The sequence below is a fragment of the Panicum virgatum genome, chromosome 7K, assembly GCF_016808335.1.
Source record: "Panicum virgatum strain AP13 chromosome 7K, P.virgatum_v5, whole genome shotgun sequence".
Classification (NCBI taxonomy): Eukaryota; Viridiplantae; Streptophyta; class Magnoliopsida; order Poales; family Poaceae; genus Panicum; species Panicum virgatum.
Window position 1 is genome coordinate 51,438,833 of NC_053142.1, and position 14,694 is coordinate 51,453,526.

Genomic DNA, 14,694 nt, shown 5'->3' on the forward strand with positions numbered 1-14,694 from the left:
TTTGACACAGCAATAGATAAAATAGTGCGAATGGTAGCAGCCTTTACAACTGGACTAAACGTATCTTCATAGTCAATGCCATACCTTTGTTTGAAGCCTTTTGCAACAAGTCTAGCCTTGTACCGGTCCAAACTTCCATCTTGTTTTCTTTTGATCTTATAGACCCACTTGCATCCTATGACATTCCTTCCTTTGTGTGGAGGAACTAGGTGCCATGTCTTGTTTTTCATCAGTGCTTGATACTCAGACTCCATAGCTTTTCGCCAATTTGTATTCTCTAATGCTTCATCAACAGTATTAGGTTCACCAGTAGCGGTTAGAAAATCATACCTTACTGTACCATCACTGTATTTTTTTGCTTTTTGAATTCCATCTTGAAGACGGGTGCGAGGCCTCACAGAAACTTGCACGGGCGGCAGCACAAAAGGACTCGAATCCGAGAGATCCTCCACGTGAACCGCGGGAGTGTTGTCGTCAGCTGCTGCCAGTGAACCACCCAGCGACGTGACAGTAGCTTGGTCCCCCTCGCCGAGACGAGCGGAGGACGGTGTAGGCGTGGACTGTCGAGGAGCAGCAGGAGCCGGTGAAGATTCCGGGGAGGATTCTGTCGCCACAGCCGGGAGCAGATCCCCCTCGTGTTGCATGCCGAGGGGAGCAGCTTCATTGCCTGCAATTCCTGCATGATCTTGTGTGGAGTTTTCACCAGTTTCTTCCTGCACTTGCACGGTAGAATTAGTATTTTCAGGAGGAACATCAGCACATGGTTCTACCACTTGTGTACCCCCGGAGAGAAAAGAAGGATTTAAAAGGGAAGGATCAAGAAGATTGATTTCAGACCTAAGTCGAGCTCCCGCATTGAAATGCATTTTGGAGAAAGGAAAAACATTTTCATCAAACACCACATCACGAGAAATATAGACCCGTCATGTAGATGGATCTAAACACTTGTAGCCTTTATGCAGATTACTATATCCAAGAAAGACGCACTGTTTCGACCGAAACTGGAGTTTATGTGTATTGTAGGGGCGTAGGTGAGGCCAACATGCACACCCAAAGACACGAAGAAAAGAGTAGTCAGGTTTTTGGTGAAACAGGCGTTCTAGTGGTGTAGTGTTTGAGATGGTTTTACTGGGAACTCGATTAATAAGGTATGCGGCAGATTGAAATGCCTCATCCCAAAATTTGAGAGGCATGGAGGCATGAGACAACAAGGACAGTCCCACTTCAACAATGTGCCTATGCTTTCTCTCTGCAGACCCATTCTGTTGATGGGCATGAGGACAAGACACATAATGAACAATTCCAATCTTTGAAAAGAAGGAATTGAGTTTTTGATACTCGCCTCCCCAATCGGTTTGCATAGCAAGGATTTTTCGATCAAAAAGTCTTTCTACCATCGCTTGAAAATCTTGGAATTTTTGAAACACCTCAGATTTAAAATTCAAGAAGTAAACCCAAATGAATTTGCTGTAATCATCAATGAAACTCACATAATATTTTTTTCCACCTACAGAAGTAGGTGCAGCACCCCACACATCCGAGTAAACAAGTTCCAAAGGGAATTTAGAAACACTAGAGGATCGAGAATACGGTAATTGGTGACTCTTTGCTTGTTGACAAGCATCACAAACTGACGAATTCAAAGATTCTCCTGAACAAAGGAGATTATTGCTGTTGACTACTTGCTTAACAATGGGAGATGAGGGGTGGCCCAAACGATCATGCCATCTAGACAAAGGGACCTTGGAGGCGCTGCAGACTTCCTTTATTGAACTTGATGGTAAAGGGTAGAGACCTTTATGGCATCTTCCTTTAAGAATTATATTCTTCATGACCTGATCCTTAATCAAGAAGAAATCAGGATGAAATTCCAGGAAAGCAGAATTATCAGTAGCCAAGCGATGTACAGAAACAAGATTTTTCTTAGCTTGTGGCACATATATGATATATTTAAGATGAATATCTCTTTTAGGGGTACGTAAAGTAGTATTACCAATGTAGCTGATGTCCATACCTGAGCCGTTGGCGGTGTGGATCTGATCTGCCCCATGGTACTTGCTCTTGGTCGTCATCTTCTCCAATTCTCCAGTGATGTGATCAGTGGCTCCGGTATCTGTGTACCAGTTGTTGTCGATCGTGTAGGAGGTGTTGGTGGCGGCCGCTACGAGCTTCGGATCAGGAACAAAGTCCTCCTCGAATCTGTGCCAGCAGCGTTCAGCGGTGTGCCCCTTTTTGAAGCACACTTGGCAGAGGGGGCGATCATCAGTTTGCCCTCCTCTATTGTTGTTGTTGTAGGAGCCACGAGAGCCTGACCAGTTGCCACGTCCTCCAGATTGGTAGCTAGGAGAGCCACCACGGCCACGTCCACGGTAGGATCCCTGGCCACGGGAATTCCCTCGACCACGGCCGGCAGAGTTTGCTGACCGATTCTGATCTTCACCTGCATGCATCAGATTCATTCTTGTTTCAAAACTAAGCATCTGAGAGAAAAGTTCCCCCAGAGTTACTGGTTCAGCCCTGGTGCATAACGCGGACACCAGTGGACTCCATTCTTCATCTGCAAGGCCGGTGATGATATATTCGACCAGCTCATCTTGTTCTATTGGCCTTCCTGTTGAGGCCATCTCATCTCCTAGGGCTTTCATCTTTGTGAAGTACTCCGTAGCTGTCATACCTCCTTTCTTGGTGGTTGACAGGGCGATCCGCGTGTTCACAGCCCTGGAACGGGTCTGTGACGCGAACATGTCTTCTATGATCTTCCAAGCCGCCGCTGCCGTATCACATGCAGCAACCTGGACCAGGACATCTCTTGAGAGAGACGCCAGGATGTACCCAAGGACTTGTTGATCCTTGGTCTCCCATTCTTCCCACTCGGGGTTGGCGATCTTGGTCTCCTTGCCATCTGTTGCCTTGACGATCACCTCTTTGGGCGGTTCCTTGGTTGCGCCGGTGAGGTAGCCTTGAAGTCGAGCACCACGAATTGTGGCACGAACCTGCGCCTTCCACAGCGCATGATTGGATCTGGTAAGTTTCTCTGAAACGGGTTGGCCAAGGAGTGGATTCATGGTGTTGGATTGAGAAGAGGAAGCCATGGATCTACTCTAGAGCTCTGATTACCATGTGAAAGTTCAGAGGCGCTGGAAGGTGGGAAGCACCTGTGCCCTATCTTGGGTCACGGTGTGTTCGTGTTGATTGCATGGAACAGCCCCAATGCGTGGCTTTTACAGAGGACGCAACAACCAGGAGAGACGGCCGGGAGATGTTTGTTACAACAACCTCATCTAATCTAGGAAGTCTACAACAACTCGATAACATCTCCCAGCCGTGATATGTCCCAGTTTGTTGCTCAATTACAGGGAGACGCACACAAACACATCTATACTTTAACATGCAGACGCCGAGCAAAAGATGATGCATGGCATCGGGTACGTTCTAGAAGCGGACGCACGCGTGCTGCACATACACTCCAGCGCAGGGCATGGTACAACTAGGACGCATGCATGCTGCAGCAGCAGATGCCAAGCAGGCACGGCGTCCCTGTCGGGGTGGATCGATGGGAGTAGGGGAAGTGTGGGGGGGCATGCGCTGCTAGCTCGTCGGACGTTGGCATCGGCCAGTCGGCAAGGAAACCGGGGGCTCGCCCGTGCGCCGCGGGAGACGCAGGCAGACGCGCGCCCGCACGAGGGTGGCGACGCCCGGCAGCCAGCGACCGCGCATGCGCTTGCCGCGACGGCAGCAGCGCCGTGCCCGCCCGCGCGCGTTGCGTGACGGCTGCGGCGACCGCACGTCCGGCGGCCGGACTCGCCGAGTTGTGTGAAGTGTGAACAACCCGGCGCCCTTGGGCGAGGAGGGCCCATGCATCCGTCCGCCCCTCGTCGTCATGCGACGCTGACATTTCGGCGGGCCGGTTGCTTCCGCGTCGACGGAACCCATGACTTTTTTTTTTCTGGCCGTGAAGCGTCTTGGTTTGCCGATGCCGCTCGTGCTAGGACAGCAGGGCTTGGACGGGGATGGCATGTCGGGCAGCTCCTTTGGAAAGCCGCGTTTGCATTTCGGGGCTGATTCGGCACACGGGCCAAGCGTCAAGATGAATGGGATTACTGACGTGGAAGCATAATCTCGTCTCCTGGCCAAATCCAGAATTCCCGATTCTGATAGGCAAACGGATCAACAAGACACATGCTATGCATCTCACATTCCTCATACTATTACGCCGCAAAATTAGGGCCATGTTTGGTTTAGATGTGAAAATGTTTTGATGAGAGAGAAACGATGCTTTGACCATTAATTAGGGGTATTAAATAAAGTCTAATTACAAAATTACCTCCATAACTATAGTACTGTAGCAGTTGCTCTATCTAATGAGGCCTTTGACCGCACGATTAGAGGGTAATTGAGCGCAGTTACTGTAGCATCACTGTAGCCAATCACGATGAAACTTGGCTCATTAGATTCGTCTCGAAAATTTATACCCATTCCTAAAAAGGTTTTACAAATAGACTTCATTTAGTACTGCATGCGGGCATTCGTCTTTTAGTGCAAAAGTTTTCGTGGTTGCATCCAAACACGGCCTAGATTACAGAGACAGATTGAACATTTCCAACACATACATGCATGCATGTTCCATTCCCACACAGCATTGGATTCCACATGTACAAAAGGGCGCAAAATGCAACAAGTATCCTCGTATGTGGCCTCCTCTTTTAACTGTATTTTACCAGCAGGTTCGCCCAACCAACCCAGACTGCATACCCTGCAGCACAACACTACGTACTTGCACGGTAGAACTGAGCTGTAGCAACATCCTACAGTCAGAGGTCGAGTGGGAAAAAAAAAAACCAAAGGCTACGCACACGTCTTCCCGGCCGGTGCGGGTCCGACCATGAAGCTGCCGAGCTCGGCGTTGCGGAGGCCCAGCGCCGCGCGGAACACGCCGTTGACGGCGTCCGACAGGCGGTCCAGCCGCGCCGTCAGCTCCACCGTGCGCCTCTCCACCTCCTGCGCCGCGGCGCGCACCGCCGCCTCGTCGGCTCCGTCCTTGGCGTCGAGCACCGACGCGAGCCTCTGGACGGCCTCGTCGATGGCGTCCACTTCGCTGGCGCTGGAGGCGGCGAGCGCGGAGAGCTGGCCGGACACGGCGTTGAAGGGTTCCGCCCAGGAGAAGTCCCCGCCGGAGACGCGGGGGAAGGCGGCCGCGTCGAGGAAGGCTCCTCCGAGGACGGCGGCCGCGGCCGCGGCGGCCAGGGAGGAGACGGCGCTGACGGCGACAAGGACGCGCGCGGCGGCGGAGAGGCGGCCGCGGGGCTGGTCGAACGGGAGGGAAGGGAGCGGCGGCGGCGGGGACGAGGAGCTGCGGTCGTCGCGGTCCGCGAGCGCGGCGCGCGCGCGCCCTCGCCCTGCCGGCGACGACGAGAGCAGGTGGAGCGCGAAGCGGGCGAGGAGGCGGCGGCGGCGGAGGCGCTCGAGGCGCGCGGTGATGGCGTTGCAGGCGTCGAGGAGCGCGACGCCGGCGTCGAGGTGCGCGGCGACGGCTGCCGCGTCCCCCTCGCCGGCGAGCGCGGGCGCCGCCTCCGCGAGCGTGAGCGCGAGGAGGTCGGCGAGCCGCGCGAGCGCCGCGAGCGGGGAGGAGGAGGGCGCGGGACCGGACAGCAGGCCCCGGAGGCGCGCGGCCAGCGCCGCGTCGAAGCAGGCCGTCAGCAGCTGCTGGCGCTGGCGGCTGCGGCGGCTGGCCTTGGGCGGTGCTGCGTCCGAGTGGTGGTGGTGGGGCGGGAGGAGCGAGCTGCACTTCTCGGTCAGGAACATTTGGGCTGCTGTGGGTTGGCGGCGGCGCTGGATCAGGCTGGCTGCGGAGGTGGGGAGACCCGGGGGTGGAGGCGGGATATAGGCTATAGCCTGCGGCGATGCGGTTGCGTCTCGTTGCGTCGGGGGCGTGTGAAACGGGACAGGGAGGGGAGGCGACGGGGGAGAAGCCTTTTGTCCCCGCCGGCAAGGACGCGTTTCCGGGAAGGGGTTGCGGCGTGGGCCCGCCGCGTAAGCCGCGTCCCCGGAACGCTTCCTCCGCCGGCCGGCCGGCCTCGCCTCTTCGTGACGCTTCTATCCTCTCTCTGTCTCCCCGCGCCATTTGTTTCCTGCAAGAAAGAAAAAAGATACTAGTCTGGTGGGGCTCCACAAAACTGAAACGGAGTGACGAAAAACTTGCCGACCTCAGAAACCCAGCAGCGGTGGACGATCGCGCCTGTTTGCCTGGCTGATGCTACCTACTCGGGTGTGTTTAGATCTCCAAACTCCTCCAATTTTTCAAATTTTCCATCACATCAAAATCATATCGAAACATTAAATATAGTAAATGATCCATACATGGAGTACTAAATATAGATAAATAAAAAAACTAATTGCATAGTTTTGATGTACGTTGCGAGACGAATCTTTTGAGCCTAGTTAGGTCATGATAGGACAATATTTACCACAAACAAACGAAAAGTACTACAGTGTGCTAAGTGTTCGATGTGATTTTTTCTACCAATTTTTCGCGGATCTAAACACACCCCTCGGGATTTTTGCAGCTTGAATTGCTCTGTTGAGCAATGCAACCTTTTCCTATCTTTTCTTCTCGGGAACACCGGTGGGTAGCTTTTTCTGCGCGACCTCACGAGTTTTCCCAAAACGAAACAAAACAAAAACAATCTGTCATGACCGTGTGAGCTTATGCAATGATGTGCAATTCTTAGTTTTGAGATGATGTAGTATTTCATGGGATGCAGCCACGTCATCGACTATTGCGTCCAGCAGAACATTGTCTGGCTGCGAGAATTTTTTTTCATCCCATTGGTTGGGAATTCAGACTGATGGGCGACTTCTTACCCACTTCTTGCGTTTTCACAATTACGACAGCCAATCTCTATGGCACGGGTCGCGTCGTACGATCATCGTACAAGTAATTTTCAGTTCGAACCTTGCACTCCACCAGGGTTCACACTGTGTACGAGTCCCCATCGGAAAAGGAAACAGTTCATAGTGAATAGATACTGTACGATTTTCGAGTGAGGTACATCACACTACTAATAAACAGGCAGAAGGAAAAATGGGGGTACGGATGACGAAACTTTATCTGATAGTACTCCAATTTGATCAAGGAATCAAAATGTGCCTTCCCTTAGCTCAAGAAGGATAAGCAACTTAGTATCTCTCCTCAACTTTTTTCCCGATTTAAGAAGGATAAGCAAAGTCAGATCAGCACGAAGGAACACACGGTACAAGCTTTCCAGCGAATTAAGCCCAAACGCGCATGCATGCCACGTGAATAATGCGCCATGCAATTAGAAAGCACTCCTAAATAACAATGCCCGCCACTTGAATTTCCATAAGCTTTGTACTAGGTTCTTTTAAGTTTTAAGAATGACGACGCCACCGTGAAAAACATGCTTCGTTCATGATTGTTTTTTTTCTTCCTTCCTTGACTGGCCATCTCGCCCATGTGCCACCTCTCACTTCCTCTTCTTTTCCCCTACTTACCGTGGACGCAACGAACCGAAAGCAGGCCATGGCGGCACATCAGCACCTTGCTTCTTTGCAGTGAAGATATTTCCGTGACCAACGAACCAATCGTCTCGCACACCTTTAGGCATTGGTTGGTGTTCCTGTTTAGGAGCGTCCATTCTGCACGCTGCCATCCGGTGCAACAATGGTCAATGCTACAGGTAACAGCTACAGTAGTAAACAGGCAAAGGAAGTATAAAATAAATAAATAGATAAATAAATAAATAAATAAATAAATAATATTAGTAACAGTCAAGGGAAGCAGAAACCGGAAGTGGCCAAGAAAAATACTCACCTGGGTGCTGGGGCCGATTGGAAGGGCTACAGTTGCCTCCACGCGTGCTTCGATCGCTTTAGCGCCACGCATCCGAAACGGTGGGAACGAAACGTCGGCGTGGGAACCACCCGCTCATTCGTCAGGTCAGGTCAGGTCAGGTCGCCGCCCATCGGCTTTGACCTCACAAGAGGCTTGAGCTGCACACAGCACATGGATAATGAGGACGAACAGGTCATAGGTTAGAGTATAAGCCTGAAATTACGGATCCGTTGATGCAGACAGATCATTTTATTTCGTCAATTGAGCTGATGTTTGCAGGAGGGGAAAGCTAAGCCAGAAGTTTGAAATGTGCAGCCTTGAACTACGGCAAGCTCACAAGTAACAGAAGCTCACAAATCAATAGTATTACGGAAGCTGACAGATTATGGCGACGATTCCTAGCAGCCCGTAGAAATAAAAAAAATGTGTTAACGAGCTACGAAGAGGAATGCTATACTTGTATGAGCTGTTGGTGTTTGTGTTCTTCACTTCTCACCTCCTTGCTTTGTATCTCTAGGTTTTTTGCCCTGAACTTGAGATTGGCGCCTCACGCCCTCGCCCTCTTGATCTTTCACCAAATCATGTTTTATACAGTTGGCTGATGTTTCGAGGCAGTGCAAATCACAACCATATATTATTTCGTTTTATGCATGACTACTTTGTAAAAGATCTCTAAAAGATATCATGTGGGTATGCTCGCAACTGCAACAATATGGCTGGTATTGATGCAAGAATTCAGCGTAATATAAATTGTACATGACCATTTCAACAATCTTAATGTATAAGACATGATGGGTGCTTACTAAATAGTCATACAGACAATGAAAGAGTTCACAAATGTTATCCATAAGCTTTCTTTCTGTACACTGCATCACACGGGGCAGCAAAACGGCTAAACATCACAATCAAAACAGCTAACATTTCTTTTTTATTTTTAATTAAAAATAGCATGCTAACTTGCTAAGAATGTTCTTATCATCTTGCATGTGCTTAAAACAATCCAGCTGATGGCCCACAGCATCAGAAAAGAAAGTGACCTTTTTTTGAAAAGAAACTGCAGGGGAAACCTGTGGGCCTATCTCTGAACCTCTGGATTGGAATCCCAGCAAGGTGACAATTTGCTGGCAACATGGCAAATTGGTCCGGTCAGCTTTAGACCAGAATTGCAAGTTCATACTTCAATGTTGTGGGTCATATGTAAACCCATATCCTTGTATATAAAAAATACACATTGAGCATTTGTTTGGTAGGAATCCAAATGGAGAACATATCAGCTGGGTGCTGATGCAAGCAACAATGTTGCACTGATAGTTCCAACCTCAGCAGCTCTGCTAGCACAACACAAAGGTAACAATTTTATACATTCCATAAGAATATAAAGAGTACAAACTAATTATTGAAATCATTACAGGATGTTAGTATCTCCTACTGAATTGAGGAAATTGATAGGATATCAAAAAATGATGGTTCCATCCTGAAAAAAAAAAGAACTGTTAGAATCTGTGTAAAATCCAAGAGGAGGTAATGTATACCATATACCTTTTGCCCAGAATCAAATAGGATGGTGCAAGGAATGGATAAGGAACAAAATAATTATTTTTGTTGATGCTTAGCTTAGCATTAAATCGTTGGGAGTATTCCCAATTTCACATTTATCAAAGGAAAAAGAAATGCTAACCAATGAATACCATGTTCACATCTGAGTGCACCCCAGAGATTGCAACCAATCAATTTTCTTAAAGTGAGAATGACTTGCCACACAGACGGCATGGTTTGGAAATCAATAGCTTATATGGTCAGGCATAAATATACAATAAGATCTATAAGATTATATTAAGTATGTACCTTATAGTGTGGTTACGGTGGGAAAAACAACAATACCTTCCATCGTATGAGCTATTGGATCCTCCAATCTGTTGCAACAAACAATTCCTTACCATTTGTAGTGGGTGCAAAGTGTGTGAACATGATTTCCTTCACATTTCGATCATCAGCATCTTACATAAAAAAGGGAATGCCAACATCTTAACCTCATCATCCCATTTATTCCAAATATGAGATTGACATACCATGATAGAGAAGAGACTATACACTGTGCACAGCTAACCAAAAGAGATGTAGCTAACTATGTATGCTTTGCATCGAGCAATTCAGACCTACCAAGTACATATCTACATTACTTGTTGGGAGGAACTTCAGATGGGGAGGAAGTTTCCAAATGAGCTATGGATTAGTGGCACTGACAAGCTTCTCACATAGCCTTTCCACACGGGCCTGAACAAAGGAATGTGGCAGAATGCATGAGTTATTAAGCTTTAAGAGCTAAATTAGGTAGCTACAACAGAATAGGAAATTGTAGTTCTGCAAGGTAAATCTCTGATGCTAACCTTGAAAGACTTGGACCGGCGAATAGAGGGATCAAGATTCAACGCATCTGCATAAGCATTTTCTGCAGCACAATATTCACCCATCGTAAGAAGCGCATCTCCTCGCAACAAGTGAGCCTGCAAATCCAGCATCAATAAAGGCAGCAAGGACCATGGCACACTTAGTAATAACAACAAAAACAGCGGCAGTTTGGCGAAAAGACATGCCTAAAGATGGGTTTGACTGGGTGTTAGTACTATTTGGTTGTATTCATTGGTATAACAAGTACCAAGCCTTCCTCGATTCACCTATCACAAAGTTACTAGCAACCGTGTAGGCACTCACACAAGTTTGCAGCAAACATTGGCGACTGGAACCAAGCAACCAGCCAATTTATAGTTGAGACAATGAAAACATAGATAGACATCATAATTGGTACTTTTGAGGCTTATTCCCAGGGAGATGCATATCATAACATGAATAACAAGGCATGATATGAATATACAAGCGAAGTGATGCCTAGGAAATTTGGAGGTTCCAAGCAAATCAAATACCTGAGTAAATTTGGGGGATATTCTTATTGCTTCCTCGGCGTCCTCAAGCGCACCAGAGATCTCCCCAATTGCTAGTCTCGCCTTAGACCTGCATGATTTCCACAAAATGTCACACAGCAAACTCGAAGCACACTATTTGACTTGGAAACACTAATTTGCATGCCAGACTCAAAACAACAGAACGTAACCTGCTCCTGTACACCAAATGCATACCACCACAAGCGTTGAGCCCAATAACCTACAAACAAACAATTGGAATCGAGTTAGATCCACATAACTGATGGAGCATGCACAGTTGCAGAGTGGCACATTTGTTCAGAATCCAGACCCCATTCAGAAGGACTTCCGCTTCGGCCGCGCTTCCCTTCTCGAGGGCAGCCTCGGCCTTCTCCCGCGCGGCGAGTGCGGCGAACTCCGCGGCCACGTTGAACTCCGCAGCGCCGAGGAGGTGCTCCAGGAGCTGCGCGCCGCGCGCCGCCGTGCCCACGTGGCCGAACACCGCGGCACTCCCGGCGACGGAGGCGGCGACGTTGGGCCCCGCGCCGCAGCGGCCGAGGCACCCGCAGGAGTCCACGTCGACGCGCGGGGGCGCGAGGCCCGCGAGCGCAGCGAGGACCTCGCGCCCGCCCTGCCGCGCGCACGTGCGGTTCGTGCAGACCCGCACCTCCACTGCTCCCGAAGCGCGCGGAGGAGCAGGACGCCGGCGGCGATGCTGAGTCCTCCGGTGAGCGGAGGGGAGGCAGCAGGAACGGTGGGTCGTGGTCACTCCCGCAACCGCCACAGCCACCGCCATCGCCGTGTGGCCGCTGGAAGGATGATGGGCTGATGAGGCGGGGAGCTTTACCGCGAATTGGTATTTCCTTTAGGGCCTCTTTGTAATGTTGACCGTTTACTAGTTCGCACGGCATGGACGAGGAGTCCAGGTCTCTCAGCCCGGTGTGGTAATTTTGCGTAAACACCCTTGTCTTCTTGAGTCAGGTTGAGCGGCGAGAGGCTTGTCTCCTCGACAATCGCCGTTGTCTCGCGGCAGCCGGAGGGCGGCGCGCAGAGGCGAGTCCCCTGGTTCCCAGCGACGGCCGGTGGCGCGGTTCTGCGAGGAAGACGACGCGAGCCGCGAGGAAGACGACGCGAGCCGCGAGGAAGGTTTTTTTTTTTTTTTTTTTTTTGAGATAGAGCCGCAAGGAAGCTAGGAAGGGTTTTTTTTTTGGGCCTTGGGGTGGGATGAGTGGACCGTGGACCTCTAGCCCATCAACCATTCCGCGTCATCCCCTGGAGGCCTCGACCCTTGAGGCCTTGACCGGCTGACCCCCTCGCCTCGCGGCCTCGACTGCTGGCTGCGCCGGGGTGGGCGCCACTGAACCCTAGCGCAAGCACGTTGCCGCGGCGGAGCCCACCGCCGAAGCGCTCCACCTCGGCCCGCCACGCCGCCGCCCATTACCGCAGCGCTCCGCCGCCGCGCACCCGCGCAGCCACCCACCGCCGGTGCGCACCGCCGGCGGCAAGCTTCCGGCGACGCCGAGGACGACCGGTGGCTCCCTGAGGAGAGGTGCCCCTCTCGTAATTCGACGATTCATGCTGCTGATTTAGGTGTTGCTTTCTCAACAGGTGAGAGACTTTGCATTGGTAATTTAGTCGGATTAGTCTTGCTCTAGGTAATTCTTGTGCTGAATTGATGTATTGTGTATGTTGTGATTAGTGGAAATTAGAAAATATATTTTCTGTGGTAAAAGAAGAATCTTATATGAGGCCGCACCGGCCGCCGGCGGGCAGGCCTGGCTGCTACCCGCCGGTCAAGCTCCAAGCTTGCAGTGTGCATGGCGCCGGCCTGCGACCTTGCTTTTCTTGGCTGCCCCAGCTAGATTTTTGGGCGAGCACCGCCACTGCTTACGCGCGTGTTCTATGCTGTATCACGGTGTTTGCCTGGTTTAGCCTTTTCCAGCCGCCATAGGTAAATTTTGATCCTGGCTACGCCACTGGGCATCCGCTCCGGCGGGCTATCAAGAGTAAGAACCATATTCACCTCAGGAGGTCTTCCCATGCCCGAAGCGGCCGAGGACTCAAGGAGTGGCCTCCGGCCGTGTGTACCCATGTCCCATGGTTCCGCCCCTATCCTAGGCCCTAGGCCCTAGACCCTAGTACTTCATTTAGTGGATTTGATTCTAGAACTAGACTGCGTCAGGGTTATCGGTACTGTAGTTACCAGCGTTGCTTCCTGCCAAGCAAGCTTCGTATGTTATCTAGCCACCAGTCATAGGTGCCGCTCTCTGTATGTTCGACGAAATGTCTATATATAAGTTGGTATCTTGAAGGCACCGTCTGGCACTGACTGATCAATGGCCTGCTGCTCTTTTCCGATGTAGACACTCGGAATTTCATTTGCATGCAGCATGGTCATCAATCTTACTAGTAGAAAACAGATTGGAGTATGTTTGTTGTATGCTGTTTCAGTTGTATGTTCCTGCTTGCTAATTGCAGCTATGATTGTTCGGAAACTACAAAGTGGCATGAGGTCGTAACATTCGGAATGCTGTTTCTTGGTGTGTGTAGAGCCATGGTGGGGGCGCGTGTGCAGCTGAAGGGGTGGCAACAGGCAGCTGTTGCGTTTGGTTCTGCATTTGGGGCCCTGCTTGACCCTAGAAGGGCTGACCTGATAGCTGCTCTTGGAGAGACTACTGGGAAGCCAGCATTTGAGCGTGTGCTTCAGCGAATGAAGAATAGCGCAGAAGGCAAGGTAAGTCCATACTGACCCTCTTTTTTGTCAGAAAGTCACCATTTAGCTTGATATTCCTTTTAGTTTTTGGTAATAACAGATTACCCTGTTAGTGCAACACAGTTTTTTTCTCACTTGAAATGCGAACAAATCACTAGCATGATGACACCCTGATACTAGGATGCTTGTGAATTGTTGTTTTTCACTGTAACCTGGATGTTAACTTAACTTACCAATTTCCTGGTCAAGTTTTATTTTACTTGCAATCTTCTGATGTAATATTCCAAAAAGAACTTCACCTGTCACTGAATATGCAATTTTCTACTTCTGTGGCATGAATTTATTCACTTGTCCATGTTACTGACATACCATTGTTCTTCAGGAAGTTCTCTTGGAGCGTCCTCGTGTCATCTCCTCGCAGGTTTCTCATGCCTGGGACATGCCACAGAACACATTCGGTGCAGCCTATGCTCAGTTCATGGGGTCAAGGAACTTCTCACCAGACGATCGCCCACCTGTCCGTTTCATGGACACTGATGAGCTGGCCTACGTTGCGACACGGGCCCGTGAAGTTCATGACTTTTGGCACGTTCTGTTTGGCCTTCCGACGAACCTGATTGGAGAGACTGCCCTCAAGGTGATAGAATTTGAGCAGATGTTCCTCCCAATGTGCATGCTGTCAGTTGTTGGGGGCTCTGCAAGGTTCAGCGAGAAACAAAGGACACTGTTTTTCCAGCATTACTTCCCATGGGCAGCAAAAGCAGGTCTCAAGTGCACGGATCTGATGTCTGTATACTATGAGAAGCACTTTCATGAAGACCTGGAGGAAGTGAGAAGAAACTGGGGCATTCTACCATGCCCTGATCCCAAAAAGAGAGGTGTATAGACAGGCGTACTCTGCATGGACTTGTATTTAGTTTTCATACTCTGCATGGACTTGTATTTAGTTTTCATCTTTGCTTATGTCAGTTCTTTTGGAATAACGTCATGAGCTATGTTACTGATACCTTAGGAAGTTGCAAAGTACTATGGTTAGTATGTTGAAGGTCGTACTCCTACGCTGCTGGTATTTGCAATGCTATGGGAGTCGAACAAGTTCCTCGACATTATTTATGACTGAGATTTACTTCGACATCCTGCTTCATTCAAGAACTTATATGCCAAGACAGAAGGCCATAAACAAGTTGCTCTGCTCACTCAGCTTCGAAGAA

At 50.0% G+C, this 14,694-nt stretch overlaps 3 protein-coding genes across 5 annotated transcripts; 1 reads left to right on the top strand and 2 right to left on the bottom strand.

The window, feature by feature from the left end:
- Positions 1-4,589: 4,589 nt before the first annotated feature.
- LOC120642089 (protein BPS1, chloroplastic-like) lies at positions 4,590-6,059 on the bottom strand. Its single transcript, XM_039918490.1, has one exon. The coding sequence runs from the start codon at positions 5,800-5,802 to the stop codon at positions 4,846-4,848; it is 957 nt and encodes a 318-aa protein (XP_039774424.1). The 5' UTR covers positions 5,803-6,059; the 3' UTR covers positions 4,590-4,845.
- Positions 6,060-9,809: 3,750 nt separating this feature from the next.
- On the bottom strand, positions 9,810-11,895 carry LOC120642091 (small glutamine-rich tetratricopeptide repeat-containing protein 2-like). Of its 2 annotated transcripts, XM_039918492.1 has the most exons (5): positions 11,102-11,895; positions 10,962-11,011; positions 10,774-10,861; positions 10,240-10,356; positions 9,810-10,126 (listed from the first exon to the last, which is right to left on the bottom strand). In XM_039918492.1, exons 1-5 carry the CDS (start codon positions 11,564-11,566, stop codon positions 10,076-10,078), a joined length of 771 nt encoding a protein of 256 aa, XP_039774426.1. In that variant the 5' UTR covers positions 11,567-11,895; the 3' UTR covers positions 9,810-10,075. The 2 variants fall into 2 exon arrangements, 1 of the variants encoding a protein (XP_039774426.1); XR_005662498.1 differs by having other exon boundaries at positions 10,037-10,126; positions 10,240-10,861; positions 11,102-11,883.
- A 170-nt stretch (positions 11,896-12,065) lies between these two features.
- Positions 12,066-14,617, top strand: LOC120642092 (ubiquinone biosynthesis protein COQ4 homolog, mitochondrial-like). 2 transcript variants are annotated; one of them, XM_039918494.1, is made up of 4 exons: positions 12,066-12,378; positions 13,321-13,504; positions 13,866-14,400; positions 14,431-14,617. In XM_039918494.1, the coding sequence occupies exons 2-3, from the start codon at positions 13,325-13,327 to the stop codon at positions 14,367-14,369; spliced, it is 684 nt and encodes a 227-aa protein (XP_039774428.1). In that variant the 5' UTR covers positions 12,066-12,378; positions 13,321-13,324; the 3' UTR covers positions 14,370-14,400; positions 14,431-14,617. The 2 variants fall into 2 exon arrangements, with proteins under 2 accessions (XP_039774428.1, XP_039774427.1); XM_039918493.1 differs by having other exon boundaries at positions 13,866-14,615.
- The last annotated feature ends 77 nt before the right edge of the window (positions 14,618-14,694 follow it).

Coding starts and splice junctions, on each gene's coding strand:
- LOC120642089 (XM_039918490.1), bottom strand. CDS start 5,802: ATGTTCCTGACCGAGAAGTGCAGCTCGCTCCTCCCGCCCCACCACCAC.
- LOC120642092 (XM_039918494.1), top strand. CDS start 13,325: ATGGTGGGGGCGCGTGTGCAGCTGAAGGGGTGGCAACAGGCAGCTGTT. Junction 13,505..13,865: donor AGAATAGCGCAGAAGGCAAG/GTAAGTCCATAC, acceptor ATTGTTCTTCAG/GAAGTTCTCTTGGAGCGTCC.
- LOC120642091 (XM_039918492.1), bottom strand. CDS start 11,566: ATGGCGGTGGCTGTGGCGGTTGCGGGAGTGACCACGACCCACCGTTCC. Junction 10,357..10,773: donor TATCCCCCAAATTTACTCAG/GTATTTGATTTG, acceptor CTGGATTTGCAG/GCTCACTTGTTGCGAGGAGA. Junction 10,127..10,239: donor GCCGGTCCAAGTCTTTCAAG/GTTAGCATCAGA, acceptor TCCTTTGTTCAG/GCCCGTGTGGAAAGGCTATG.